At 54.8% G+C, this 26871-nt stretch overlaps 5 protein-coding genes across 12 annotated transcripts; 2 read left to right on the top strand and 3 right to left on the bottom strand.

Moving 5' to 3' along the window:
• Positions 1 to 659: 659 nt before the first annotated feature.
• PCGF1 (polycomb group ring finger 1) lies at positions 660 to 4210 on the bottom strand. 3 transcript variants are annotated; one of them, XM_049857412.1, is made up of 9 exons: positions 4044 to 4210; positions 3513 to 3618; positions 3242 to 3394; positions 2662 to 2733; positions 2429 to 2534; positions 2214 to 2247; positions 2023 to 2109; positions 1786 to 1866; positions 660 to 1523 (listed from the first exon to the last, which is right to left on the bottom strand). In XM_049857412.1, the coding sequence occupies exons 1-9, from the start codon at positions 4134 to 4136 to the stop codon at positions 1386 to 1388; spliced, it is 870 nt and encodes a 289-aa protein (XP_049713369.1). In that variant the 5' UTR covers positions 4137 to 4210; the 3' UTR covers positions 660 to 1385. The 3 variants fall into 3 exon arrangements, with proteins under 3 accessions (XP_049713369.1, XP_049713371.1, XP_049713370.1); XM_049857414.1 differs by lacking the exon at positions 660 to 1523 and adding an exon at positions 1569 to 1695 and having other exon boundaries at positions 4044 to 4206; XM_049857413.1 differs by lacking the exon at positions 660 to 1523 and having other exon boundaries at positions 1618 to 1866; positions 4044 to 4208.
• Positions 4211 to 10059: 5849 nt separating this feature from the next.
• Positions 10060 to 12120, top strand: TLX2 (T cell leukemia homeobox 2). Its single transcript, XM_049857114.1, has 3 exons — positions 10060 to 10459; positions 10910 to 11147; positions 11298 to 12120. The coding sequence occupies exons 1-3, from the start codon at positions 10060 to 10062 to the stop codon at positions 11512 to 11514; spliced, it is 855 nt and encodes a 284-aa protein (XP_049713071.1). The 3' UTR covers positions 11515 to 12120.
• Positions 12121 to 13208: 1088 nt separating this feature from the next.
• Positions 13209 to 20002, bottom strand: DQX1 (DEAQ-box RNA dependent ATPase 1). Of its 3 annotated transcripts, none has more exons than XM_049857317.1 (12): positions 19511 to 20002; positions 19062 to 19317; positions 18623 to 18816; positions 17844 to 18228; positions 17266 to 17499; positions 17074 to 17173; positions 16811 to 16969; positions 16535 to 16726; positions 14736 to 14855; positions 14368 to 14558; positions 13865 to 14055; positions 13209 to 13658 (listed from the first exon to the last, which is right to left on the bottom strand). In XM_049857317.1, exons 2-12 carry the CDS (start codon positions 19296 to 19298, stop codon positions 13502 to 13504), a joined length of 2160 nt encoding a protein of 719 aa, XP_049713274.1. In that variant the 5' UTR covers positions 19299 to 19317; positions 19511 to 20002; the 3' UTR covers positions 13209 to 13501. The 3 variants fall into 3 exon arrangements, with proteins under 3 accessions (XP_049713274.1, XP_049713275.1, XP_049713276.1); XM_049857318.1 differs by having other exon boundaries at positions 19062 to 19682; positions 19794 to 20002; XM_049857319.1 differs by lacking the exon at positions 18623 to 18816 and having other exon boundaries at positions 19062 to 20002.
• Positions 20003 to 20108: 106 nt separating this feature from the next.
• AUP1 (AUP1 lipid droplet regulating VLDL assembly factor) lies at positions 20109 to 23132 on the bottom strand. Of its 3 annotated transcripts, XM_049857320.1 has the most exons (12): positions 22970 to 23129; positions 22753 to 22890; positions 22524 to 22674; positions 22134 to 22318; positions 21860 to 21932; positions 21691 to 21764; positions 21377 to 21443; positions 21167 to 21269; positions 20918 to 21037; positions 20702 to 20817; positions 20395 to 20513; positions 20109 to 20293 (listed from the first exon to the last, which is right to left on the bottom strand). In XM_049857320.1, the coding sequence occupies exons 1-12, from the start codon at positions 23104 to 23106 to the stop codon at positions 20257 to 20259; spliced, it is 1320 nt and encodes a 439-aa protein (XP_049713277.1). In that variant the 5' UTR covers positions 23107 to 23129; the 3' UTR covers positions 20109 to 20256. The 3 variants fall into 3 exon arrangements, with proteins under 3 accessions (XP_049713277.1, XP_049713279.1, XP_049713278.1); XM_049857322.1 differs by lacking the exon at positions 20109 to 20293 and having other exon boundaries at positions 20420 to 20578; positions 22970 to 23132; XM_049857321.1 differs by lacking the exon at positions 20109 to 20293 and having other exon boundaries at positions 20420 to 20575; positions 22970 to 23132.
• A 192-nt stretch (positions 23133 to 23324) lies between these two features.
• Positions 23325 to 26313, top strand: HTRA2 (HtrA serine peptidase 2). Of its 2 annotated transcripts, none has more exons than XM_049856842.1 (8): positions 23325 to 23890; positions 23993 to 24197; positions 24287 to 24481; positions 24696 to 24728; positions 24933 to 25056; positions 25217 to 25286; positions 25931 to 26026; positions 26148 to 26313. In XM_049856842.1, exons 1-8 carry the CDS (start codon positions 23388 to 23390, stop codon positions 26311 to 26313), a joined length of 1392 nt encoding a protein of 463 aa, XP_049712799.1. In that variant the 5' UTR covers positions 23325 to 23387. The 2 variants fall into 2 exon arrangements, with proteins under 2 accessions (XP_049712799.1, XP_049712800.1); XM_049856843.1 differs by having other exon boundaries at positions 23326 to 23890; positions 24951 to 25056.
• Positions 26314 to 26871: the final 558 nt, after the last annotated feature.

The raw sequence follows: 26871 nt of genomic DNA, 5'->3' as shown, positions 1-26871 counted from the left end.
GCTACTCCAGCCCACACCTCCGCTCCAGATTTACTCCTTGGAATCGGTATTTAGCTCAGAGACCCCTTGCGAACAGCCTGGGTGCCGCGTGCTCGCGTGGGCCGAGGAGCCAGCAGAGCTCAAATTCTGGGGAGGTGGGGAGCCCTGGGATAGATATAAATTAAAACCCTGAGGTGTAGAGGTAGCCCCAAATGAGGTGGAAGCGACTCTGATTCTGGCTGCGGGAGGCATTCTGGAGGACACACTTACGCCTTAAAGGACTAGCAAAGCATGGACAAGGGGGTAGTATACTGGGCGCGGGAGGCCCCGAAAAGGGGGGAGAATTGGGAATCTTGCAGACTGTATCAGGAAGGAATCGTGCCCGGGTCAGTACAGTGTCCCCGCCCTGGTCTCCACTGCCTGCCCGCGCACCGGCGCACTCTCCCATGGCAGGGGTCTGCAGCCCTTCCCTGTGCGCCTTCCTCTTGGCCTTGGCGCTTGGTTCGTGCGGAGGAGCTGTGGTTTCCCGGGGAAGTCCAGGCGAAGAGAGCCGCCAGAAACCAGCGGGTGAGCAGGTGAGGGAGCCAGCTCAGATCTCCACCTCTCGGGCTCCTTCCTTCAGGCCATCTTCACTCCCTCCCACCCCCACCCCGCCCCCCAGTCCACTGCCTCCCAGGGTCCATCACACACAATGACCGCCTAGTTTTGGCGCCGTAGAGTTTTACTTCCATCAACTTGAGATTTAGGCTTTAAACTCGGGTTCTGGCGACTTTTATGCTGCCGGCACCATCCTGCTTGTCCCGAATTCGGCAGCAGCCTCCTTCACTTCATTTTGAAACTCCCTGCTTAGGCTTCCCCCTGTTACTGCCCCAGTTGGGCGAGTTTATGGCTATCTCACTGGCTGAGAGGCCCACAGAGCAAAGACATCCACTGGGTTTATTGCCTCCAACTACCCTGGGCCTTCCTGCTCCCATCTGTTATTTAAATTTCTCTTTTTCATGTACCATGTCATAGAATCATAGTGCAATTCTTTGGATTTTTAAGATATCACTCTTTCATTCCTAGTGGTACAGCAATTTAAGAGCTCAGCTGCTAACCAAAAGGTTGGCAGTTTGAATCCAGCAGTGCCTCTTTGGATGCCCTATGGGGCAGTTCTGCTCTGTCCTGTAGGGTCACTATGAGTCGGAATTGACTTGACAGCAACAAGTTTGGTTTTTGATTCATTCCTGCAGCAGCCACTGTCCAACCCTAGCTCCCCTCTCACCACCCTGGGATTAGGACACACCCACTCAGGCCCCACAGCATAGGTGCAGCATTCAAGGACAGTGAGAGCTTCCTTCCAGAAAGCCTTCCTGTCACCAAAGAGCTGGTGTGGGTGGCCTAGCTTCATGAGCTCACCTTGAGTTTCACACGTGTATGGACTGCTCCTTCGGCAACAGCTGAGGGGCCAGGGACACAGAGCAGAGGCCCTCCTTGACCATGAAACTCAGAGAATATCGGAGGGAAGCAGGATGCAGGACAAAGCATGAGTGTGTGGTGGGACACTGAAGAAGGAAGAAGATAAATGAGCCCCCCCTCTTTTTTAAGTGTTTATTTCAAAAAATAAAGCCACAGTTAATTTTACATAAATATCTGGGGAAGGGGGGGGGACAGGGAGGGGCTTGGCCCCTACCTCCTCTTCTCTTTTACACTGTATTGTAAGAGCAAAGGGGACGGCTAGAGAGAGAACAAGGGGAAGAAGTGCTCAGCCCAAGTGTGCTTACTACAGGCTCCCCTCAGCCCACCTCTGCCCTGGTCCTGGCTCACCTTTCCGAACCAGCGGGACAGCCATATCTGCTTCATGGTCATGTGATCAGGGAGAACTTCATTGTCAAAAAGAAGCTGGACCTAGGAGAGAGGTAGGGGGCACAGTTTTAGGGACTTTCCTCTTGGGCACATGAGCATGGTCAGGAACTACCCTGGTCAACCCCAGCCTCTGTCTCTCCCTTCTTAGCCCCTTCTCTCCAAAAAAAAAAAAAAAAAAACTACTGTGGGATAACTCACATGCTGGGGATTTAGCAACAAGCGGTGACACAGGACCCTCCGGAGATGGCGAACCTCGGCTCTAACGGAACATCTGATGTATTTGTTCTGGGGTTGGGGAAAAGAGAGAAGAGAACAAAGTGGGGTATGTGAGGGAAGAGCCACAAGGAGGTGAGTCTCCTTAGAGAGGCCTGCCCCTCAGCCCCTCTCACCTGCAGGACGCTTTTATTCTTGTCTTTGCCAGAACTGGGGGGAAAGAGACACAGGTTAGGGATTCCTGTCTTTCCCCTTCTTCCCCACCCAGAGCCATGATATACCCTCCTCATGGGAAGAGACACACCCTCATTGCTAGACCTCTCCCCAGGTCCCTCCTTGGCTCTGGGTCATGGGCAATGTCACCTCAGACAGCCCCGGACCTGCCCCTCACCTCAGCCGCTCCAGGCATAGGCTCAGCTGCTCATCATAGCGATAGTAGTGGGCCTTAGAGTGGTCAAAGCTGCTGAAGGGGAGGCCAAGATTGCTCAGGGCTGGCTCTGAGAAAGACAGGGTAGTGAGAAGGCTGACACAGGTACCATGACTCCCCTTCCTCAAAGAGAGCAAAACTGGGCAGGAGAAATGCGCTGGGGGCTTTCTCTTACCATCCTGCTGCCAGGGACATACCTTCTCCGCTGGGCTGGGTGACCCGGTCCAAGCCTCGGGACTGGTAGAATTCTCGAATCCGCTTCTCTTCACCTAGAAGGGGCGGGGGGGAATATGGGAAGTAGAGTGAACCCTATGAGAGCCAGAATTTGAGGGAACTGCTTTGTTTTTCCAAGTCTCACAAGTTTCCTGCCTTTGACAGGGTGCTTACCATCTTTCTATTGCAGTTTATTAAGAATCCTACATCATAAACACTCAGTGAGTTTTCCTTCTCTGACAGGTTTCCGCCTTACCCAGGTTCCAGCTTTCAAAGGTTTTACTGTATTAGCCCTCTCTCACTTTTTGTCCCTCTGGCCATCAGTCCCTTTCTCTTCACGATTCTCACCAAAGCCCTTGTCACCTCAAACTGCCACACAGCATCTGTTCCCAAGTTGTTGATGTTAGATGCCATTGAGTCAGTTCCGACTCATAACAACCCCATGAACAACAGAACAAAACACTGCCTGGTCCTGTGCCATCCTCACAATCACTGCTATGTCTGAGCCCACTGTTGCGGCCACTGTGTCAATCCGTCCCCCTCAAAATCAGGTTGGTCACTCACTGTCCTGCAAGCCAGGCACTAGCTTGTACACGATGTCCTGCATGACTCGGTCCAGTTTGAGGTTGAGCAGGGGCTGTGTCTCATGGATCTTGATGTTGCACATGGGGCAGTACTTGCTGGTTTGGAGGTACTTCACAATACAACTCTTGCAGACTGCAGAAGAAAGGCAGGCGCTCAGGCACTCGGAGTTGTGTTCATGGGCTGGGTAGGGTGCACCGATAATTAGGATAACAGAAAATAAGGTCTGAGTAGGCAGCTCCAAGGCACTCACAAGTATGAAGACACTCTGTGATGGTGGTGGCATCAACGAAGTAGCCGGCACACAGGCAGCAGACGATGTGCTCATTTAGGTCTTTGATCTTCACTCGGACCTCCTCCTGTAGACACACCCTCTGTCACCGATCACCAGCCCGCAACTCCCCGTGCACCTTCCCAGCTTCGGGGTCACCTCTTTTATCAGACCCCACGACCAAGCCCCACTTCCAGCACTGTCAGCAGGGGATTAGCAGCCGGGAACTGACAATTCCCCTCCGCCCAGCAGGGGGCTCCGCGCACAGTGGGGGCTCCCTTCACGTGGACTCGCCCGACCCTCCTTTCCCAGGGGAGACTACACGACGTGGGCGGCACAATGCGCACGCGTCCCAGCCTGGAGTTTGGCAACTCAACCGGAATCGCGCAGGCGCGTTAGGGACCCTGTCTCTGCGCAGGCGCACTGGGCGCCCGGCCAGCCACCGCCCGTCCTCTAGCCGGCCCCAGTTCACACCGCTAGCAGACCACAGCAATAGCCCTGCCGCCCCTGCACCTCGTTCCGTAGCGGGTCCATCTTGTACACTGACTGGAGCTGGTTCCGAAGCCTCATCGCGATCGCAATCTGGCCCCCCTGAGGAGACGCCATCTTAAAAGCTGATCCCGGCCTGCCACTTCCGGTGCCGTGTGCGGGGCGGGACTTGTCTCCCAGCAACGAGGGCCTAAGTCTTTACGGATTCGTTAAACCTCTGTAAGGCCCCGCCCATGCCCCTTTCTCCCCGTGTGCTCACCTGAGCCCCACTGGCCCCTCCCCCTCCTCAATGCGTAATTAGGGAGTGGGGGGGGTGCGCGGAGGGGTCGTATCTTTTCGATCTCCTGTAAGAATCTTCGTAAAAGACCCTACCCGGTCTCGGGACTAACTTTCGGAGCCTGCAAGAGACTGCCCCCCTCCAAAAGGCCCGGCTGTCTCTGCCCGCCACCGCCCAGAGTCTGGGTCTCCTGTGACGATGACCCCGTTGAAGAAGCCCCTCCAGGGCCCTGTCCTCGTAATGCTGCCCTTGTTGGCTGCTGAGTCCGCATTGCGGAGCTTTACCCCGATGGCGGTCCTTCCACCCGGCTCGGTGGCAGGAGTTTTTCCCAGCTTCGCGGAGTCTCGGAGAGGGTGCCTGAGTGGGGGGAGGAACCCCAAGGGACTTGGTAGTGATCCTAGCCCCCCCCCCACCTCCTCTTGCTGCCGGGGATGGGGGGGCAGACCCTGGTTAATGATGATGATTTAATCATCGGCGCCTGCGGAGGCCTGGGACAGACTAATGCAGAGCAGATGCCGAAGGAGGAGGGGAGGACGACGAGGACACTGCCGCACGCTTAGGCAGCCTGCCTGCAGTAGCATAGGCCCTGCCCCGCACTCTGGGTTAACCCAGGAGACCCGAAATCTTGCAGGAGACCCGGAGAGTTGTACACGGTTTTCGCTGCCCTCAGAGTACTTACAGTGAGATTTAAAAGCAAGGTTAAGTTTACTGCGAAGTATTACTACCAAGCGCAACTGGAAATTGAAGAAGGGAGAGATCTCAATGGAGAACCCCGAAGGACTTTCTGGAAGAAGTGTGACTTTGTGGGGGTACAATTTAGAGATGGGGTAAAAGTGTGGTGGAAATAGAGAGGAAAGGCAGAGTCGAGGAGAATAACTGAAGACGGACAGGAAGGAGGCCAAGCAGGGACTTAAGGAGTTGGGACTTTTAGCCTGAGAGCAATAGGGAGCTAGCCAATTTTTTTGAAGGGAGTTACCCTATGAAAGGTATTTGGTTCAGTTATCATCCCGGAAAGAATTGGAGTGGAGAGGGGAGAATTTATGACATTAGTGATTTATTAATCAACTACTTCTCTCTCGTCCAAACCACCATCATCTCGACCCTGGATGATTGCAGTGGCCTCTTGACTGCCTTCCTTTCATCCACCATTTCCCCTCTTTATTCTCAGCATGGCAGCTCAGAGAGAGTCTGTTAAAACATAAAACGGGCATGAGGGACATTTTTTGAGGTGATGGATGTGCTTATTATTTTGATTGTGGTGATGGTTTCATGGGTGTATACATGTCAAAACTTATAAAATTGTACCCTTTAAATAATGTGCAGTTTCTTGTATGTCAAATATACCTCAAGAAAGCTATTAAAAATAAATTTAATAAACCACATTGTTTTACTTCTCTGTTAAAAACCCTCCGATAGCATCCCTTTTCAATCAGTATAAAAGCCAAAGGCCTTAGAATGGTCTTCAAGGCCCTGCATGCTCTCCCAGACACTCAGTCTTTCCATGTGCACTGGACCCTTCACTGTGCTACAGACACACCAAGATAAGTTCCCACTATGTCCCTACCTGAATTGCTTCTTGCTGAGCTATCCAAATGACTCCCTCCATCACTTCAAGTCTTTACTCAAATATCACCTCTATGAGGCAGTCCTGTCCCTGATCACTTTACCTAAATCACTACCCTTTACCATTTCACTTCTTATCCGCCTTCCCTGCTTTATTTTTCTCCTTAACATTTATTATTATTATTATTGTTTATACTCCATATTTCTTGTTTTTCTTCTTTTTTAAAAAATCTATCTTCCCCCACTAGAATGTAAGCTCTTCAGTGGCAAGGACTTTTTTCCTGTTGTGTTCACTGCTGTATCTCTAGCGCCTGGAACAAGGGCCAGACACATAGTAGTCATTCAGTCTAAGTTTTCTGGATGAACAAATGAATGAATCTCAGTGGTGGTGATGAAGGCCTAAATTAGGGTATTATTAGTAACAGAAATGAAAAGGAAGAGCTGTTATCTGAACCATTTCAGAGGAAAGCATAACAGGAGGAAATAGCCAGGGACTTGGTTTGGGGACTGGGTGAGAGGGTGTATGAGGCACTTGGGAGGGGAGCATGGCCTCTAGCCTGTTGGACTTAATTTAAGGCGGCAGCAGGGAAGGCAGGTGGAGCTGGCCAGCAGGCTAGAAGGACAGTGGGGCTGGAGCTCAAGAAGTGTCAGAACCAGGGATGGAGGTCTCAGAGGTGTGTAGGTAGATGTAAGAGTTGAGACAATTGGAATGGGTGAAACCTGAGCAGATGTAGAGAGAAAGAGAAAAAAGGCCAAAGTTTGATCTCTGAAGAATATTCACAGTCTTAGTGGGAGAAGCAAAGCCAGTGGAGGAAAGACAGCAGTGGCTATGAGAGTCCAAAACTGCAGAATAAGACAGTATTACAGAAGTCAAATGAAAGGGCATTTCAAGAAATAGTCGGTCATCAATAAACTATGTCAGAGAATTGACACTAGGCACTGGAGCTCTCTGAGAAGGGTCAGCATAGTGAAGCCAGCTTGCAGTGAGTTAAAACAAAAATGATGAGGAGATGGAGGCAGCCGGTGTGGGAAGTAAAGAGAAGAAAAACACAATTTCTCTAGAAGAGCCACGCAAAGATTTTTTTCCAAATGATGGAGACCTGAGACAGCTGGGAGTGGGGAGGACTAAGTTTAGGAGAGAAATGATGATGTAAGAGTGGGGACCATCACTGAGGGAAGGACGCTACACCAGGGAGGAAGAGAAGGAACCAGTGGCCATGCCTGGAGAACAGCCTCTTCCTGTGAAGCTGCAGGCTCCCAGTTGAGAAGAGTTGGGGACTACATGCTCAAAGATGATGATAAGACAGATCCAAAGCAGTGTGTGTGTGTGTGTGCGTGCGCGCGCACGTGTGTGTGTGCCCTGCGCGTGTGCCGGGTGGGGGTTGGTGGGGGCAGTGCATGTGCGTGCGCTTGCCCCAGGGCTTCCATCTTCAACATGAACTAGCAGGAGACATCCAACCAGGAGAATCAGAGAGGTGGAGGCCAGCAGGAACTGGTGCTTAAAGTCAAGCAAAGACATTCCTAGGACTGTAGCTAACAAAACTGGTGCCCTCTGTCCTTGAAGTGGGGCCCCGAAATTTTTTTTTTAACTCCCTAGAAGATCTGTATGAATTACTGGATTTGTGATCCTTCTCCTGAAAGGATCAGTTGGAAAATATCTGGGTGGCAGTGCCATCTCTGCTGACCTCCAAAGGCATGAATGTACAGTAAGCCAAGTGTGATGGTGCTGCCTTTTTCACATTCATTGATTCACTCATTGATTCATTCAAGAAGGATTTATTCAGGTGGGTACCAGACAGGTCCTGGAATCACAGACACACTGTGCCCACCCCTGCTCTGCGGCTTACTCACCAGAGTAGGGAGAAGCACTGGCAGACTCTGAGTCTGCAGGCCAGCCTTCCTTCAGAGTCTTCATCTCTTTGCTGTTTCTCTAGGCTCTCTGTTCTCCTATAATTCATACTATCTCAGAGTTCTGCCTGAACAGCAAAGGTCTCATGCTCCCTAGCATCTTTCCTCCCCCTTTACTGCTGAGAAAGGGCACTGGAGCTTCTGTAAAGGGCTGGGTGAGGCGATAAGGTTGTCGTTCTTCCCCGCCAAGATAAGAGCACATCTGCCAAATTGGCAGGAGAGGGCTCTGAGCAGGGTGAGGAGAGCTGGAGAAATCAGAAAATGAAGACGGCCAAGGTTGGGGGGAGGATGCAACCTACTATTAAGGCCCCCCCTCAGGGTCCACCCCCTTCAGACTAAGGCTTCCTCTGAGAACACAGGGAGGCTGGAGGCTTTGGGTTGGAAAAGAGTCCACCTCCTTCTTTCTCCTCTTTATCTTCCTGCCGGAACACCCAAATATCACTCCTGGTTCCCTGGAGAGAAAAGACTCCCTCACTCTGCCCCAGGCATCAGGCTGCCAGCCCATCTGCTGAGGAGAAAGAAGGGGCAGAGTCTTCCCCAAGGGACCTTGGAGAATCAATGGGAAGATCCATGCTCCCAGGGCGACCCATCTAGGAAACTTGGAAGGCATTTTGGCTCTCGGGGAAACCCAGGGCTTGGTGCTGAGCACTGAAACGGCTGGGGGCGAAGCATGGCGCAGCCGGGCGGGGTCCACAGACCACTGTGTGTCTGAGGCAAGAGGAGTTGCTCGTCCGGTGGCCACCCGCCACGGGATGGTAGGAGCGCCCCCCTCCCCGCGCCCAGTCTCACCGGCTCTGAGGCGCCAGGGCCCCCCCGGGGCCGGGCCGGGCCGGAGAAGGTAATGTAATTCCGGCCCAGCTAACCCGATTATGGCGGCCTGCACCGGGCCGGGCGGCGGCGGAGGCGGGTCTAAGGCGCAGGGGCCCGCCCGGCGGGGGTCCCATTCCGGGGAAGACGAGGAGTTCACACACTTCCAGCTCCTGGGTCCTCGGCCAGAGGTCACAAGGTCACCGAGCCGCTCCAGTCTCCCTTCACCTCCCTTCTCCGCCACGCTCCAGGCGCACTTTTTGGGGCTTGAGTGGGGTGGAGGGTCTATGGGAAAGAAGGCGGCCAGGATCCTCAGAAGGCCTCAGTGAGGTCTGACGTGTCGCCTGTGGCGATTTCGTCCCCTCACCTTTGCGGGTTGGGGGGCATGTGAGAATAGCTGTCCTAGGCGCGGAGGGGCAGAATCCCGCCGCGGGCCCCCTGCATTTAGGATCGGAGGGAGAACGCCTGCCCCAAGCTCCCGCCGGCCTGGGCTGGCCGGGGTTGAGCCACGGGTCCGCTTTGCTCCGGTTTCGGAAAAACGAAATTGTAAGAAACACAGGGCACCGGTTAGTGGCGCGCCCGGGTGGGGCTGCGGGGCCCTATGGGAGAGGCTGGGAGGTGCACCAGGATCACTGGCGCAAAGTGGTTGTCCCCCGCCCTAAGGCCACCGAACGCGTGCTGCCACCCCTTCCCACACCTGTCCTCTTCCCCGGGCCTCCAGCTCGCCTGGCGCCGTTCAATAGCCGCCTCCCATCGCAGCCGGGATGCCACAACGAGATTTGATCTTCGAGGGCACTTAGGCGGGGGCCACAACGAATCCGGGAGTCGGCAGGCAGGACCCATCGGGCGGCGAAGAGTGGGGGCTGGGGGAGGAGGCACCTGCTGAGAAAACCGGTGAGGCCGAGGAAGTCCAAAGGCAGAGGCCAGCAAGGATGGAGGCTCCGTAAGCATCTCGGCTGACTCAGCGCGGAGCATGGTTCCTAACACCCTCGCCACTTCTCCCCCACCCCCATCCCCGCGGGTCAGTCTCCCTTACGCTTGGCGCAAACAGGCGTCTCTTCCCCTTTAACAGGCCCGGCCCCGCCCCTGCCCTACCCCCAGCCCCCACTACCCACCCGGGGCCGATCTGTCAGTCACTGCCCCAGCCGGAGCCCGCTAACCCTCTCCACCCTGGACTCGGGCAGCGGCCTGGCACCCCAGCGTCCATCTGCGGCTCAGAGCCAGCAAGGGCGCTCCTGGGGCCCCGGCTGGCCGCGCTCCCCCGGGATGAGAGTCCCTGCGCTGACGGTGGACAGCGGAGCGCACGGGCGCGGCTGCTCCCTGTGCACAGGGATGCTGCTGTCACAGGGGCCCCGGCAACCCGCGGTGGCCAGTCCCGCGGGTCCCTGAGGCTGCCGTCCCGAGCGCGCCGCCGCCGGGCTCCTGGAGCTGCCCAGGGCGCCCTCCCCAACAGCCGAACCTCCTGGGGTCCTCTGGCCCGGACCCATGGAGCCGGCGGTGCTGGCCCCGCACAGCCTCCCGCACCACGAGCCAATCAGCTTCGGCATTGATCAAATCCTGAGCGGCCCCGAGCCCCCGGGGGGCAGCCTAGGCCCCGGCCGCGGGGGCCCGGGTCATGGGGAGAATGCGGCGTTCTCGGGTGGATTCCACGGAGCCTCAGGTTACGGCCCCGCGGGCTCGCTGGCCCCACTGCCCGGCAGCTCCGGCGTGGGCCCGGGCGGCGTGATCCGCGTCCCGGCGCACCGCCCGCTGCCCGTGCAGCCGCCCGCAGCAAGCGCGCCTGCGGTGCCTGGGCCCTCGGGTTTGGGCGGCGCCGGGGGCCTAGCCGGACTCACCTTCCCCTGGATGGACAGCGGCCGCCGCTTCGCCAAGGACCGGCTTACGGGTGAGGTTGTTTGGCCCCTCCACCCTCATGCCCCAGGTTGATACGGTTTCCTCATCTCAGATCCTTTTCCTTCAACCCAAATCCCCTTTCATATGTCCTCCCTCCCAGCTTATCCCAGGGGATCCTCCCCTGAGTCGGGTCTCCGGGTCCCGCCACTGAGAGGCGATGGGGAGGGAGCTGCCGTCGGTGCCCGCGCCTCCCTCTGCAGTCCCACCGTCCCCAGCGCGGGGAGGGCAGGGTGAAGTTATGGGGAGCCATCTCTCCCTCAAGCAAGGGGGAGGCCAGGACCGTTTTTTCCGAGGCCCTTTTGGCCTAGGGGTCTCCACTGACGCGGGGCCAAGCTTGGGGCCCGGGTAAGGACGGGACCCGGGAGCTCTGCAGCCTGAGCAACCGCGCGCTTTTCTCAGCGGCCTCCGCGAACTCTGCCCTGGTCCTTCGTCCTGTCCGCAGCCGCGCTCTCGCCCTTCTCCGGGACGCGCCGCATAGGCCACCCCTACCAAAACCGGACGCCCCCGAAACGGAAGAAGCCGCGTACGTCCTTCTCACGCTCGCAGGTGCTGGAGCTGGAGCGGCGCTTCCTGCGCCAGAAGTACCTGGCCTCCGCCGAAAGGGCGGCGCTGGCCAAGGCCCTGCGCATGACAGACGCACAGGTCAAGACCTGGTTCCAGAACCGGCGCACCAAGTGGCGGTGAGGCGCGGGCTGGGTACGGGCTGCGGGGCCCGGGGCAGGTCCAGGTGGCGGGGAGGCACCAGGTGGGCCAGGGCTGGCTGGGGCTCACGGCCGGACCCAGTGGCGGCGAGCCCCAGCCTCGCTAACCCGGCATCTCCGCCCGCCCAGGCGCCAGACGGCGGAGGAGCGCGAGGCCGAGCGGCACCGCGCGGGCCGCCTGCTCCTGCACCTGCAGCAGGACGCGCTGCCGCGGCCCCTGCGGCCGCCCCTGCCCCCGGACCCGCTCTGTCTGCACAACTCGTCGCTTTTCGCGCTTCAGAACCTACAGCCCTGGGCCGAGGACAACAAGGTGGCCTCCGTGTCGGGGCTCGCCTCGGTGGTGTGAGCGACGCCCGCTCGACTGGCCAAGCGCTCTTTTCGGACCGAGGCGCCGCGTGGAGCGGCGGGCCTGGGTCGGTGAAGCGCGCGGCTGCCCACTCCCGTGGGCCCGTGGCAGCGGACCGTGTGAGGAGCAGCCGACCCTGAGGCTATCTTCGAGGGCTCCTCGGCCATCTGCGGGCTCCCACGCTGACGCTGCGCCACCCGCCCAGCGCCCTCAGACTCGGCCTTTCCCGCCATTTCTCACAGAACGGCTGAGGCGCGGGATGGAACCTGAGGCACCCAGTGGGCGGGACCTGCACGCTGGTAGCCAATGAGGTGCTGGGAGGAGGGTGGGCTGGCCAATGGGAGCTGCCCTCCTGAGACTCGGGATTCGGCCGGAGGGGTGGGTCGGGAGCTCGTGTTTTGGGCGCGAGCAAGCCGCCGGCCCCAAGCCGGCTGGGTCTGTAAGAAAGCTGTGAAGAAAGGAGGACGCCAGCGACAGCGGGGTGATGAAGGAGGTGCCTCGCCAGAGCGCCAGAGTCTGTGAGTCTGTGTCAGGAACCAGAGGGTTGTCCACGCTGGGCATCTCATTCCTCAACTGTAAAATAATCGCTAAGGATTCCTTCCAGCAACGAGACTTAGAGCCTCCTGTCGTGTGTGTTCTGCCCGCTGACCATGTCCTCCCACTTGGTCCTCACAAGGCGCCTGGGAGGTAGGCTAGACGGATATGTATGCACTGAACGCAAGAGAAAATCTAGGGAAACAAACCTGGCTCCGGTACCTAGTACCTACGGAGAGGGGAGAGGAGGAAGCGGTGGACAAAGTTAAGGCGCCCAGTGGAATGAGGCTGAGCAGAATTTGGTGAATAATTTGGAAGTGACAGGCCTAAGTAGTGTCAAGGGTAATTCCAAGGTTGGAAATGTGGAGAATCAGGAAGTCAATGGTGCTGTGGATGATGAAGGGGAAAACTGGGAAGATTGGAGCAAGAGTAACTCTGTAGGGAAAACTAGATCCTAGTCCCAGAGGGAATAAATTCTGGAAAAGTGCCTTTGGTGGAAATCAGTTGACATCCACATAGGGGTGGAGATAGATGGAATGAAGAGAACAAATAGAATTTCCAAGGGAGGGAATTCTGACAGGGAACTCTGAGGAGGAAAGCAGAATCCCAAGGACTTTCTTTCCACCAAATTCTACAAATATATTTACAACGTGCAACGTGCTGGGGGATACTGCAGTTGACAGGCCAAAGGAAGAAAAGGGGAAGTACTGTCCCTTTAAAGAAAGTAAAGGGTGATGTCTCTGAAGTCCAGCTTGTGGGTGGGCCAGGAGCTGCTGAGTAGCCTGTTGTTGTCAAGTTGAGAGTTAGGGGATGATTGCAACAGACTTAAGGTTTACAGAGAAGCAGGATTTAAGCTGTATGAGGACAAAAGGGGATGTTTTGTCTGATTCCAATAGCACTCGTTTCTTTGTGCCCTGGAGACTGGAGCAATGTGATAGAGGGAAGTGAGCTATAGGCAGGGTGAGAGGCCAACTATAGCCAAACTACTTATGTTCTGTGCTAGTGACAGCTACATCAGTCATAGTGCAAAGGCTTGACCAGAGGTGGGAACCAGAGGAGGCTACGGCTAGAGGAGTTGGCCCTGGGTCTTTGATACAGTGTCATCTCTGACTCATGGATGTATATGATGCTGTACAACCAAACTCAAATTTGGTATCATAGAAAAGTCTTTTATAGAACAATAGGGAGCACAAGGATGAGTTTAGCTTAAGTTGGGGGAGGAGCATGTCACTTTCTCTCCAATAAATAGGAGACAGCTAAGGAAAGGGTCCTATGCTATGTAGACAATAGCTTACCCCATTCCCTCCACTCCCAGCACAACATTTCTTGGGACTCAGGCTCCAGACTTTACACTTGACCCTAAACTTTGGACTTCTAAATCTGGCTGCCTTGGTGCTAGCCCAAGGGAAGATCTAATGTGATGAGATGAGGTCAGTTTCACTCCTTAGGTAGGTCACTGCAGGACACAGGCATCTCCAAGTTCCTGGGTGGAGGAGGATTCACTCCCTGCTGAAAAATCTGTCCTTTCTTCTCTCAGCTGGTTCAGAAGATCTCTGCTCTCACTGGGGGGTAAGTTACTCAGGAAGTATGGGGGTGCCAGCTCCACCAGCCTGACAGAGAGGGTCATAATTAGATGATCTATCTTCTCTTATAATGTAGACTTTTAAACTTCTTGCCACCTCTCCCACAAACCCTCTCCCCTCAAATCATACCCTACCACAAACCACAAAGATTCCCTCCTCTTCTTAACTCCCCAGCCATAATTTGGTCCCAGGGAGAGGAATGGGCAGTATAGGAGGGGTGTCAGGGAACTTACATCTGTGGTTGAATCTCGGAAACAATGGAAAGGCAGTTGTCTTTGGAAATGGAGAAACTGTGGTAAAGCACCCAAGATGGGGGTCTGGCTGGGGCCCTGCGGCTTCTATAGCAGCAGTATGGGGAGAGCTGGGCCACATGCTTATGGGTTAGGAGCAGGTAATTTCCAGTCCCATCTGTGTCTCGGGCCACCTAATTGAAAGGAAAAGTTATTAAAGGAACAAGTGAGGTGGGGAGAGGCAGACAATAGAAAAAAGGGGGCTGAGAATTAGTTAGGGTGGGGAAAGCGTCAAACGTGAAGTATTACCTCGAAGTTTTGCGTAGTCCCTACCATATGACATTTCATAGTTCTTTGTACCTCAACGCCTCAAAGGAAAAGTCTCTCCAGGTTCCAAAGAACTCTTGGAATAGCTACCTGGACCCCAGTTTCAGAGATGGCATACCAATCTTTGCTCCCTCAGCCTCTACCCCTTTTACACCCTCGTGCCAACCCTTTCCCCTAACCTTGAGGAAGTATCCTGACACCAGTGCTTTCTGAAGGTCTCTTCGGTTCTGCTCAGAGCCAAAGGCTGGCTGGGACAAGGGAAGTTCAATTCGCTGCATGAGTTCCAGGAGCTCTCCCCGAAGTTTACGGGCTTGGATCAGTGCTGCCCAGTTAAGACCCCGAGCCTGGCACCAAGCCTCATCTTCCCCACCTGGTAGAAGAAAGGAACCAACTACAATAAAAGACCCTGAGACCCCCAAAAGAACCCAACCCAACCCTTGGCCACAGGGCCTCCTCCTCGACACAGAGATCTGTCAGCTAGTTGCATACCACTTCCCCGCTTTGGGGAATCTGAATTCCCTAAGAGGATGCAGAATGAGCCACTCACTCTGTATGAAGGCTTCAAACACCTGGATCAGAGAGCTGTGGTCACCATCTGTGTGCTCCAGGGCACGACGCAGAGCAGCTTCTTCTGCACAGAGTGGGGGACGGGTAAACCCAGGGGCAGCTGGAAGCAGAAGAGAGGAAGGTCATTTAGGGGTATCAGAAAGGATAGCAGTATAGTATTTGGAGAAGGTGAAGCTCTGAAGAGGTAGAAGTAGTATCTCTTTGGGAACTTTATTCGAAACACATTGATAACTACTAAGAGCCATGTACTTTATTAGACATTGAGGATAAATAAAGACCATCTCTGACCTCAGAGTCAGTTTAGGGACTGGTGGAAGAGACCAACAAGTAAGCAAACTTGATAAGCATGATAGGTGTGTGTTTATGGCACTCTTGAAACAAAGAGGAGGGGTGGGTACCTAATCCAGGCTTTGGGTGGGGAGGAGAGTGATGTGGGGGAAAAAGAAAAGGACCCTTGGGCCCATATTTGAAGTCTGAGTATGAATTAGCTCAGTGGTAAAGGGGTGGGGCAGAGAGAATATTCTAGACTACAGGAACAGCATGGCACAGAATGAATATCACGGCATATTTGCGGAACTGCAAGCTGCTTAGTATGGATGGAGGGAATGGCCTGTGTGGCAGAGTGGCAGGAGATAAAGCTGGAGAGGTAGGTACAGGACAGGTCATGAAAGGCCGAATGTGCTGTACAGAGGAGTTTACATTCTGTCTTGAAGGTAAAGAACAGCTGTTGAAATAGAGTTCTTAAATAAGGAAGTCCCATGTGTTTCAAAAAGCTAGGAAGCTACTTAAGGAATTCAGCTGAGCAGTGATAAGGATCTAACCTTGGTACTGGCAGTGAGTGTGAAGAGCAGCAGATGAATTAAATTAAAAAAAGGACCCTGAAAAAAGATTAATCTAGAAAGATGGTAGTGGAGCTGCAGAGATGGTGTTATCTGAAACTTGAAGAGACAGAGGAAGGAAAAGATTTTGTGGTGGCGGTGGTGAGGGGGTAATTTAAGAGAGTGCATACTTATTTGAGGTACTGTGAACTCTTCTGGTAGAAATCAGGAGTCAGATATATATAAATCTAAGATCCAGAATGGTGTTGTCAGAGAGATGCAAGGTTTGGAAGTTTTAAGTATAAAGGTGGCAGTCCACACCATGGATGTTGATGAACATGCTCAGATAGTTCAGGGAATGAGAAGACAAAAAGGGCAAGGACAGAACGCTGAGGACCAATTTACAGTGGATGGGCAGAGGCCCAACAACCCAAGGAAGAGATTAAGGGAATGACCAGAGAGGTAGGATGAAAATCACAAAGAGTAGTATCACAGAGGCTCAGGGAAGGGACAGTGTCAAGATGGGACTTGGTCAGCACTCCCAAATGTTGAAAGAAGTTTACAAATAAGGGCTCAAAAGCGTCTGTTGGATTAGGCATCTAGGAAGTCACTGGTGCACTTAAAGCAGTTTCAGTGGGCAGTGGGTCCTGACGGTGGAAAGCAGTGGGCGAGGAACACATTAGATAGAAAAGGATAGAGATGAAGCTGTAGTTAAAAAGGAGTATAGGGTTGAGGAAGAGGGGTGTGTGAGTGTTAACAACAGCTGGGAGAGATGTAAGTGTTTTGAGGGGAAAGAACCAGCAGAGAGAAAAAGCTAAAGGGACAGAGGGGAGTAAGAGATTAAGCCTGGTTCTTCAGGTGGTGCTGTGACGGGTGGGAACTAGAGCACAAAGGAAAGGGCTAACATGAGGAGGAGCAAAATACCAACAGGAAGGCTTAGAGCCAGAGAGGGGGCTTGTACCAGTGAGCATGGCTGCAAGGGTGAGCATCTCATCCACACAGTCAAACTCGCAGGAGGCCAGCAGGGCTTTGGCCAGCTCAGGGGGCAGGGGGAACTCGGATAGGATGACTCCCAGGTCTGACAGGTCCCCATCATCATTCAGGGCAGCCAGATAGTCTAAGTCTTCCAGTGCCTGCATCAGTGCTTCAGGAGCTGGTGAGGAAGCAGGGGTTGCAGGACCTGAGGCCTCAGAGCCTGGTACTCAGGTGGCAGGACCTGGGCAGGAGGCGTGCTCACCTGGCCGGTCCAGGAAGTGACACTCTCCCGGATCTGCAATCTGTCTCCTTTTTAGTAGTAATACCAGGGGGCTCAGATTCTCCTCACACACCCTGGGTTGGGGCATTGGGGGAGCCTCTAGTTCTAGAAAGGACTCAGGATACAGGCAGATGCAGGATCCTGAGGGGAGAAAGACCTGAGAAAGAATACTGCTGTGGATTTCTCAGGGCTTGTTTGTTGGTGCCTCTTCTCTGGTTTGCTTGCAGCGAGGGTAAAGCTCTCACCTGGTGGGAACCCTCTTGCCCGCAGCCGTCTTGCCTTGGCCTGACACTTGCTGATAGGCCTCAACACTTGGGATTCCTCTCGGATCTGAGGATTGTAAACCTGTCGTCCAACCCCCAAACCAAGGCCAAGACAGATCAGAGTGGGCCATTTCTATCCTTACCTCCCCATCCCCCCGTGTCTCCCTCACTCACACTTCGAAGTTCCAGTCCTGAGTCAATGACATGTCGGATGGAAGGGAGGGAGAAGGAGAAGTCAGCCAGCCAGTGAGTGACCACGACCTTTCGGGCACCTACATCTGTGTCCTCATATACAGCCTGAATGGCTTGACCATAGGCTGGATGAAGGGGCAGCAACCGTGGAGGAGGCCGTTGGGGGTCCAGGGACCCTGTGTCCCTGGACAGGGATTCACAGCACAGGGAAATTTCCTGAGGAGAAGTGTAGGGTATTAGGGCAGTTCTTATCTTTTTGGGTTACAGACTCTTTTAAAAAACTGATGAAAGTGATGGCCCTTCTTTTCACCCTGAAAAATGTACACACTCATAAAATTGGAAGTGTCATAATTGCAGGGGTTCACCGAATCACAAATCTCTTCATTAGAGGGATTCAGAAAGAGAGAGATAGACCTCTTCATCCTGAGATCCTTGAGTTTTTCCTCAGGACCCCAACAGAGAGCAAATACTACAGTTCCACTGTTGCCCCCTTTCCCCCAGGTCAGAAAACAGCCTACATGAATATCCCCTTTTGCAGTGCTTTTTTTTTTTTTTTTTACCTCCTCACTGGGCAGGTACACTAGCACATCACCTGGAGCCTCCTCTTGGCACAGCTCAAGCACAGCCTGGCAGGCAGCTTCCACCCGGTCAGCAGGGACACTGTCCCTGTAGAGGAGGGTGGGAGTCCCGCAAGGCTCTCTGGGAACATGCACAGTAGGGGGATTGCCCCAGAAGGCTTGGAGCTTGGGTTCAAGGGCTGGGTCAGTAATGACCACCACTCTGGAGTCCCCTGGGAGGTTTCCCAGCTTGGCATCTCGCAGCAACCCCTGGAGTGAATCCGAGGCCACTGACCGCTCCTGAGCCTCATCCACCACCAGCACGCCCCAGGCTCCAGTGCCCCGGGTTGAGGCCACCTCCTGCAGGAGCAGCCTGTCCCAGCAGAACCTGTTGACATTGGTAGCAGGGAGCAGAGGAGTCAGTGTGGACACTGGCCAGCCCCAGAAGTCCAGTGGAGCTTCTCCCCCAGGGGACCTAGATTTTGATACTGAAGTTCAGAAAGAGACCCTGTGACTGACTTCCTGAGTCTGTAGACTCATAACTGTGACCCCACAACCCCACTGAGGACACTTTGTTCACAGGCTATAGCCCAACTGGGAAAGCAATACTTTCGTAAATGTCTGAGGTCCCTGGGTGGGGTTAAAAGGGCTTTATTCAGCAGTTGCATCATGCCTAACTTCAAGGGTGAATTGGGCTGAGGGAGGGCATGGTGAGATAAGTGGAGCTTGTTTATGCAGAATGAGGAAAATTTGATTTGGACCAGGCCTGCAGGAGGCCCCACCTGAGCAGGGTGTCGGGCCCAGTGCAGTCCTCCTGGGGGATGCTGTATCCAACCTCGTGACCCAGCGTCAGGTCCATCTCGTCAGCCACCCGCACAGCCAGGCTCAGTGCTGCCAGAGGGTAAGGCTGAGTGACAGTTACCTGGCCCTTCTGGAAACCCCTGGCCAGCGCAAACTCTGCACACCACTGAGGGATCTGGGGTAGGAGGGACACCCAGTCAGGGAGATGAAGGACTTCAGTCAGATGTGCTGGGGGAGCTACGGACAATTTAATCTCCTATTTGGGAGTCCCCTGGTCCTTCACTAGCCACACTGGAGCCAACCCAGCCCGTATCCCTTTGCCCATCTCCCCCACGACCTCAAACAGCCCAGTACCCCTTGCCAAAGGAAGTGACAGTTCCCCAGCCCCTCCCTTTGTCCACTCCCAGAATCTCCCCGCACCTGGGTGCTCTTGCCAGAGCCAGGGTCCCCAGACACCAGCACCACTCCACTGGGGCTACTCTCCAACTGCTCCAAGAAGATAAAGCGAGCAGCCCAGATAGGCAAGGCTCGGCGCTGCTTAAGCAGCTCGTAGTAGCGGGAAGAGAAGGGGAGCCCATCAAAGGGGTTCACAGCCAGTTCAGACTCCCCAGGGTTTTGGCCAGACTCTTCTGCCAGCCCGAGGGGCTGTGAAGTCATGGTGGATGTTGGGCAGGACCTATAGAAGGCAGGGTGGCCAGTTAGGCCCCATATTTGGTAACTGAGTCTTCCCGCTTCAGCCCTGATCCCTAACCTCTACCCTCAGATACAGATGCCCTGGGGTCTATCCTTCCCAGAACTGCTTGCCTGCCAGGAAACAGTGCTGGGCGTTTGAGTATCCGACAAAGGGACTATAAAAAGTAGACTATTACCCTGTAGCCAGGTAGTAAAAATCTTGTGACTAATGCAGGGGTCCTCAGGGGTAGCAGGAATCTGGGTAGCAGGGCCAAAAGGATCCTTGATTCGAACCTGCTTGTAGCTCTGAGACGTGTCAGGATGGCAGCCAGTTCCAGAAGTCACCCAGCTAATTGCCACCAACCCTGACTGCATAAAGTACAAAGGTAAATTCTGGCTCCACCCTGGGACTCGTCTCAAACACAAATCCTTAAGCCTGATCTTGAGGTGGTGCCATTTGCTCCACCTTATTTAACTTACGAGCCTATTGAAAAAGGTTTCAGCCACCACACTGAGCATGTGTGAACCATATGCATGACGGGTCATCTGGTAGTGGAAGGCATCTTGGGAATTGCAGTTTTGTAGCTCTTTCTTCGCAAACCTGGGGTCAACACCCGAGCTGGGATCCGGTTGCTGGTGGGTTTCAGTTGAGTTACTCTTGGCCATGAGGTGATTTCAGACACTTCCATTCTGATCATTCTCCATAAATTCACAAGGAGGCCCTCACTCCCACCCCCACAACCAAGGGAAGGGACCTGCTCAGGGCTTTTGAGACCCAAAGAGGCAACAGAGACCTTGAATGAAAACCCTGAATTTAATGTGACACTGGAGGAGCCCCATCCCTCCCTTTATACCACCCACCCATCCAGCCTGTTGTGAATTGGGTGAGGGCTGCCCCCAGTCCCCGTCCTGCGGCTCTGGGTGCCATCCTGCTCCTCTGAGCTCAGTCAGCCTCCTGGGCCTGTCTCTCTGTGAATCTCCTGTGAACATAGGAAGAAGACATCGTGTGGGCTTTTCACCTGAGCTCCGTGATTCCTTTCTCTAGCCTGCCCTTTCCTACCTTGTCCTCTATCCTCCTCACCTTCTCGCGTATTCGTAAAGTGCCTGCTTGCGCTCCTGCAGGCTCTCCTGCCGGGCCCAGGAGGACTTGGCAAATGTTAGGGCTGTGGGCTGAGGGGTCACCGGGCCAGAGCTGGGGAACTGAGGTGATCACAATGTCAGAAGGCTTGCGAAGTCATCATCATTAAACACGCATCGAGTGCCTACTTTGTAAGAAAGGCACTGTGCTAGCGTCTCAGAATCAAAAAAGAGAGACCAGGGCGAAGGAGTATGAGGACACCCGTTCCCACCCCAAGTCTTGGGCCTGACCCTTATTTTCTGGGTCTCACCTTGGGGGAAGAGGCAGGGGGAAGGGACTGAGTCCCTTCAGTGATGTCTTCAGGCATGAAGGCTACAGCCCCCTCAAGGAGATTAGTGATGGTCAAGTCTACACAGCCGGTCCTGGCTGGGGAAGAAGAGAAAAGAAGAAAGGGTAGTCTGTTACTGCTCACCTTCTCCCCTCACAACCCTCTTGTCTCCTTGTCTGAAGCCACCCTTTCCCATACCCAAGTCTCTTTGGATGACACCCAGTGGCACATGGGGCAAAACCTCCTTGACTCTCTGAGCCAGAGTTGCCAACTGCACATCAGGAGAAAGGCCAGGAGAGGAAGAAAAAGAAGACTGGGCTGCCAAAAAAGAAATTAAAAACATGGTAAGTACAGAACCAGGAGAAAGGAGAAACTGACTAGCACAAGGATAGGAAGAAAATCACAGTAGGATGAAAAATGAAAAGCCTGTGTACAAGGACCACACACCTGATGAGGGACGTAATCTGGGGTGTCTTTGTCGCTTCATGTGCTCTGCTTTGTCTGCTGGAGTGAGCCGTGTACCTCTCTGGCCCAATTCCTTGGCCATTAACTAAGGCAAATTGGAAGGTTGGAAGTGTCAAGAACTGAGGCCTCAAGACTTTTTCCATCATCTTCTGGGAAAGACCCCAATTCCACCCTGCTTGTGTACCCCATCACCTGTTGTACCCGGAGAGCAAATTCCTCATTCCCCTCCCCAAGCTGGCGATGAACAGGCTGGAGCCACCTGCAAAGAATAATCCAGGGCCATGTTGGGGGCAGCTGGGGTAAAGGCTGCCATCCCCTCCCCACTCTTGGTACCTCTTCTTATGTAAAGTGGTGGTGAGGGTGGGACGATAATAAATACTTTGTGTTGCCTCTGTGGTGCAACCTTAACGTTAAAAAATCTGCAAGCAGACAAGGCGGAGGTATCTATCTCCTTGACCTTGAGGTAAGCTTCTCCCCAGCCACCAAAAAGTGAAGATAGTTAATACCTTACTTGGTACACCGTGAAAGGGACGAAAAGTGACCACAGCAGTTCTGAGACCCAGGAGGCATCTGACACCGTCTGAGGGGAGGGCATGACGTGAGTCCTGAGCCAGCGCCAGGGGTGAGAAACTTCCCCTCCAAACCCTAGAAATTCCTTGTCCAACACATACTCACCACAGAGACCAGGGGTCTCCGAACTCGCAAGGTAAGAGGCTGTATGACATCCTGGATAGAAAATGGCCAGGAACTAGAAGAAGGAGAGAATAGGAACCCAGCCCAGTTAGCAGCTCCTACCGGACTTAAAATAGGAAACTGTCAAACTGTACAACTAAGCAGATGGAGTATAGAGGGGTTCAGGGCAGCGAGGGCTGACCAGTAAGGTGAAAACCCAAGGGTCCCCAGGGCTGACCACCTTCCCAGTTGGAGCCCAATACCTGTGCTTACCCACCTGAAGTGCAGGAGACCCTCTCGGCCATTGGTGGCTTCCTCCTCAGGGAACAGCAGCAGAGGGGTTGGGGGAAGCCTCCTGGAAGCACAGAATCTCTTGAGTGACTCCACCAACTCCCCGCGTCCTTCCATCTCCATGAAGCCCCGAGACCAGCACACAAAGCTAGGAGAACTGTTGAGCAGAGGCTGGAAAGAGAAAGCAAGAATAATGGAGGGAAACGAGAAAAACTGACATGTGAGACAGATAAGTGGGGCTAAGGGTAAGGGTCAGTACCTTGTGGTCCCCAAGGGAAACCCGAATAGGCGGGCGGAGGGGCGGGCAGAGGGAAGCCTTAGAGCTGGGCCCAAGGGAACCGCCCCCGGGATGCTCTTTGGTTTCGCGCCCACTCACCGTGCTACAGTTGGTAAGTAAATTGACTATGTTGTGGTCGAAAGGTGTCACGTGGTTGGAAATGAGGACTCTGACGCGGTGATCTCGGAGTCTGGAGTCGTCCTGCCGGGCCACGAGCCCCAGCACCGCACACATGGTCCGCACCACGAACCTGGAGACATAGACGCCGGTGACTGCACGGCCTCGGGCCGGGCCCAGCCCTGACCCTCCTCGAGCGCCGGGTCGGAACCTGCGAAGGATGCTGTCTGGCAGCGCGCAGCTGACCAGGAAGACGTGGAGCCCGAGAAACAGGCGCAGGACTAGGAGGCAGAACCCGACGGGCGCGTAGAGCAGCAGCGCGAGGAGCAGGAAGCCGTCACTCGGGAGCCTGTGGGCGAGAAACAGAATAATCGGGCGCCAAAGCCGAGGGGACGCGAAAGTCGGCTTCTTCCCGCCGAGGCTCTTACCGGTGCGAGTCAAAGAGCCGCTCCGGCCCCGGTGCTGGAGGAGGTTCCATCGCTGCTGCTTTAGCGGTGCCCGGCCACGGTCGCCGCCATCTTCGCGCCCCGCCGCAGGGGCTCCTGGGAAGGCAGTCCTTGGGCATCCGCCCAGGGTGTCGGAGCCCGAAATCCCGCAGAGGCGCCCGGAAGGGCTAGTGGTCCCAGCATGCCCCGCGGCCCCTTGGGCCGCCTCAGAGCTCACGTCCCGGGGGGACCACAATTCCCAGCATTCGCGGCGCCGGGGGCGGAGTCGCCTCTCGGAATCCTGGGTCCCGGCGTGCATTTCTAGAGGACTTCAGGTACCGGCGTACCTCGCGTCCCGTCTGCTTCGTCCAGGGCACCGCCTCTGAGTAGGGCGGGCGAGGAGGCAGCCGAGGCGGAGCTGATGGCTGCGCTGAGGGCGGGGCGGGGTGCAGGCTGGAGCCTCCGAGGATTGCGGGCTTTGGGGGGAATTCGCTGTGGAAAAGGATCCCTGTTGACCCCTGACCTCCGTGCCTTGCTGACGTCAGGAACTCCTGACCCCCGGGCCCGGGTGACGTATGGGACCTCGAATCTCCGGGCCCGGTTATCTGCAGGGGTCCCTGAACCCCCGGCATGTCTGACGTCGGGGACCCCGGATTCCCGGGCACGGCTGACCGCGGAGATCCCGGATCCCCAAACCCGGGAGGCCTCAGGGACCCCTGGGACCCGTCCGCGTGTGTGGCTGGCGGTGGCGCTGGGCGCCGGGGGGGCTGTGCTGTTGTTGTGGGGCGGGGGTCGGGGTCCTCCGGCGGTCCTCGCCGCGGTCTCTGACCCGCCGCCCACCTCTCCCCGGAGCCAGTACAACTTCATCGCAGACGTGGTGGAGAAAACGGCACCTGCCGTAGTCTATATCGAGATCCTGGGCCGGTAACGGTGGGGGCAGAGCGGAAGGCACCGAAGCCGCGGGCCGGAGGGTGGGCGACAGGAGGGTCAGAGCCTCCTCACATCCGAGCTGTTCCTTCCTCCCAGGCACCCTTTCTCAAGCCGCGAGGTCCCTATCTCAAATGGCTCAGGATTCGTGGTGGCTGCCGATGGGCTCATCGTTACCAATGCCCATGTGGTGGCAGATCGGCGCCATGTCCGCGTGAGGCTGCCCAGTGGCGACACCTATGAGGCCATGGTCACAGCTGTGGATCCCGTGGCAGACATTGCTACCCTTAGGATTCAGACCGAGGTGGGGGTCAGGGTAGGCCAGGTCTGATTGGAGCTGTGAATTTGCCTCCATCTCCAGTTGACAGGTCTCTTGCACCCATTCTCCCTTAGGAGCCTCTCCCCACGCTGCCGCTGGGACGCTCAGCCGATGTTCGGCAAGGGGAGTTTGTTGTTGCCATGGGAAGTCCCTTTGCGCTGCAGAACACCATCACATCCGGCATTGTCAGCTCTGCTCAGCGCCCAGCCAGAGACCTGGGATTGCCCCAAACCAATGTGGAATACATCCAGACTGATGCAGCTATTGATGTGCGTCCTGGCCTGAGAGAAATGACAAACTAGGTTGGAGGTGGGAGGGAGCTGGTGTGGACACCAGCTGTGATAGGTAGTGGTTGGGCTCCAAACAGGTAGCCACTCATTCAGGGGCTGGGAGAAGAAAGAATTTGGAGAATGTTTACATCCCAGTTATGCCTCTAGGCTTGGAGCCCCGGGATCTCTTCCATGTTTTCTCCTTATCCTACAGTTTGGAAACTCTGGAGGTCCTCTGGTTAACCTGGTGAGTGGGACATCCTTCTAAGAATCCCTGCCCCAGGTCAGTGTGGGAAGGGGGGATTTTCCCTAACCGAAGAATGTTTGGTCAAGTTTCTGAGCAGTCTCTTGTTGGCTATCCCCCAATATCCAGCCAGATCTCCCTAACACTCCGTGATACTCTTGTTCAGGTACCCCCCATCCCCTACTATTTGTTTGGGCTAGGGAACAGGGGCCTGTGTCCCTGCAGGATGGGGAGGTGATCGGGGTGAACACCATGAAAGTCACGGCTGGAATCTCCTTTGCCATCCCTTCTGATCGCCTTCGAGAGTTTCTGCGTCGTGGGGAAAAGAAGAGTGAGCCTGATTTAAGGGAGAAGGGAGTTCCTTTAAGTGGTCGGTGGGGTACAGGGGAGGGGCATTCATTGGGACTTGCTGGGAGAGGGGTCTGTTAGGAGGAGTGGGAGGCGGGAGGAAGGATGTAGCTGGGTGGGGTTCATTTGTCCCTCTATCACAGATTCCTTGTTTGGAGTCAGTGGGTCCCAGCGCCGCTACATTGGGGTGATGATGCTGACTCTGACTCCCAGGTATGAGGGTTGAGGGTGGGCAGCTGGCATCTCTTTTGGGCTTTGATCTCATTCCTGTCTTTAGCCTCATTCCTGCCTCACATGTGGAGCTATTAGAGGAGCTGTCCCCTCTCACCACCTTGACATTTTCACCCCACTTCATTTTGCACACCTGCAACCAGATTGATTTTTATCCTGTTGCTGCTTTACTTTAAAGTCTTCATTCCATTCACCTGGAGTTTGAAGGCCATTTTCCATCTGTCTCCAGTTGAACCTCTCAGAGTTTGCTTCTATTACTTCCTATGTGAATACTGTTGCAGTCACCCTGATTGCCTACTGTTTTTATTTATGCTGTTCTTGTTTCTATAGTTCAATGACAGACCCATCTGATGTTAAGTCCCATTCTCTCCCAAAGCTTCTCTTAGGACTCTAGAATTATTTATGCCATTGATTTAACATCGTGTGTCATTTGGAATTAGCTATCTTTTACGTACACCTCTCACTACCTAAATGCTAAAAGGCAGAAAGTGAATTGTCTTTGTGTCTATAGTACCTAGCACATGGTCTGTCCATAGGGTTGTCAGTGTGTTGATGAGAAACTAAGGTGAACCCAAGATGGGGAGAGTACGTGGATGTGGCTAACAGGGTAATTTGTGTCCTTTCAGCATCCTTGCTGAACTGCAGCTTCGAGAACCAAACTTTCCAGATGTTCAGCATGGTGTGCTCATCCATAAAGTCATCCTGGGCTCCCCTGCTCACCGGTGAGGGCGAGACTGCCCTGTGGGGGGAGTGGGGTGAGGTGTGGGGGGTGGGCACGTGGGTAGGCATGAAGGCTGGGCTGTACACTCCCTCCTTTCTCTTTCTGACCGTCTTTCTCCCTAGGGCTGGCCTACGGCCGGGTGATGTGATCTTGGCCATCGGGGAGCAGCTGGTACAAAATGCTGAAGATGTCTATGAAGCTGTGCGAACCCAATCCCAGCTGGCAGTGCGGATCCGGCGGGGACCAGAAACACTGACCTTATATGTGACCCCTGAAGTTACAGAATGAATGGATCAGCAAGAGTCTGAGGCTCCTGCTGACTTCCTCCTGCCTTCCTGGCCTCAGCTCCGAGGGCACATAGGCAGAGGATTAAATGAACCAGTGGGGGCAGGTCCCTCCAACCACCAGCACCAATTCCTGGGTTCTGAAGACTCACAAAAACACTTTTTATATAAAATAAAATTATACCTAGCAACCTGTTATAGTCAAAACAAGGGGAGGGAGCTGGGTTTTTCCCCCACCAAAAGGCTAGAGGTAAGGCTGTATCCCCCTCTGAACTGAGGGGAGATACTGGAGCTGACCGTCTTGACCTCCCCATTCAAAATAAGTAGCCACTGCCATCTGTTGTTATGGGCAGTTAGTTAGGCGCTGCGTTGTGATGGGCTCGGCTTGGTGCTGGGCCACAGATGCTGACAGCTGGCCTAGCAGGGAGGGTGGTGACTTCTGCTTGGCAGTTCCACATCCCTAGGGCACAGCTGGGGGAGTGCAGTGAGCCTGCTGACATCAGGGATCCCTTGGTAAGCTCCTGAGGTAATGGCAGCCTCGGACCCCTGCCATTAGGGGCCA

This window comes from Elephas maximus, chromosome 17 (genome assembly GCF_024166365.1).
Source record: "Elephas maximus indicus isolate mEleMax1 chromosome 17, mEleMax1 primary haplotype, whole genome shotgun sequence".
NCBI classification, from domain to species: domain Eukaryota; kingdom Metazoa; phylum Chordata; class Mammalia; order Proboscidea; family Elephantidae; genus Elephas; species Elephas maximus.
The sequence above is the reverse complement of the archived record's forward strand: the minus strand, read 5'-3'. Positions and strand labels throughout refer to the sequence as shown.

Excerpts from the sequence above, each read along its gene's own strand:
- DQX1 (XM_049857317.1), bottom strand. The coding sequence starts at position 19,298 with ATGACTTCACAGCCCCTCGGGCTGGCAGAAGAGTCTGGCCAAAACCCT. Across the intron at positions 14,856-16,534 it reads CCTTGCAGCCATGCTCACTG|CTGCCCCTGGGTTTACCCGT; the intron begins GTACAAGCCCCC and ends TTCTGCTTCCAG. Across the intron at positions 14,056-14,367 it reads TGTCAGGATACTTCCTCAAG|GTGGCCCGAGACACAGATGG; the intron begins GTTAGGGGAAAG and ends CCTTTCAATTAG.
- AUP1 (XM_049857320.1), bottom strand. The coding sequence starts at position 23,106 with ATGCCCAAGGACTGCCTTCCCAGGAGCCCCTGCGGCGGGGCGCGAAGA. Across the intron at positions 22,675-22,752 it reads CCAGACAGCATCCTTCGCAG|GTTCGTGGTGCGGACCATGT; the intron begins GTTCCGACCCGG and ends CTATGTCTCCAG. Across the intron at positions 21,933-22,133 it reads GAGGGTCTCCTGCACTTCAG|TTCCTGGCCATTTTCTATCC; the intron begins GTGGGTAAGCAC and ends TCCTTCTTCTAG.
- PCGF1 (XM_049857412.1), bottom strand. The coding sequence starts at position 4,136 with ATGGCGTCTCCTCAGGGGGGCCAGATTGCGATCGCGATGAGGCTTCGG. Across the intron at positions 3,395-3,512 it reads CACAGAGTGTCTTCATACTT|TCTGCAAGAGTTGTATTGTG; the intron begins GTGAGTGCCTTG and ends TTTCTTCTGCAG. Across the intron at positions 2,110-2,213 it reads AGAATAAAAGCGTCCTGCAG|AACAAATACATCAGATGTTC; the intron begins GTGAGAGGGGCT and ends CCCCAACCCCAG.
- HTRA2 (XM_049856842.1), top strand. The coding sequence starts at position 23,388 with ATGGCTGCGCTGAGGGCGGGGCGGGGTGCAGGCTGGAGCCTCCGAGGA. Across the intron at positions 24,482-24,695 it reads AGACTGATGCAGCTATTGAT|TTTGGAAACTCTGGAGGTCC; the intron begins GTGCGTCCTGGC and ends CTTATCCTACAG. Across the intron at positions 25,287-25,930 it reads ATGCTGACTCTGACTCCCAG|CATCCTTGCTGAACTGCAGC; the intron begins GTATGAGGGTTG and ends GTGTCCTTTCAG.
- TLX2 (XM_049857114.1), top strand. The coding sequence starts at position 10,060 with ATGGAGCCGGCGGTGCTGGCCCCGCACAGCCTCCCGCACCACGAGCCA. Across the intron at positions 10,460-10,909 it reads CGCCAAGGACCGGCTTACGG|CCGCGCTCTCGCCCTTCTCC; the intron begins GTGAGGTTGTTT and ends TCCTGTCCGCAG. Across the intron at positions 11,148-11,297 it reads AACCGGCGCACCAAGTGGCG|GCGCCAGACGGCGGAGGAGC; the intron begins GTGAGGCGCGGG and ends CCGCCCGCCCAG.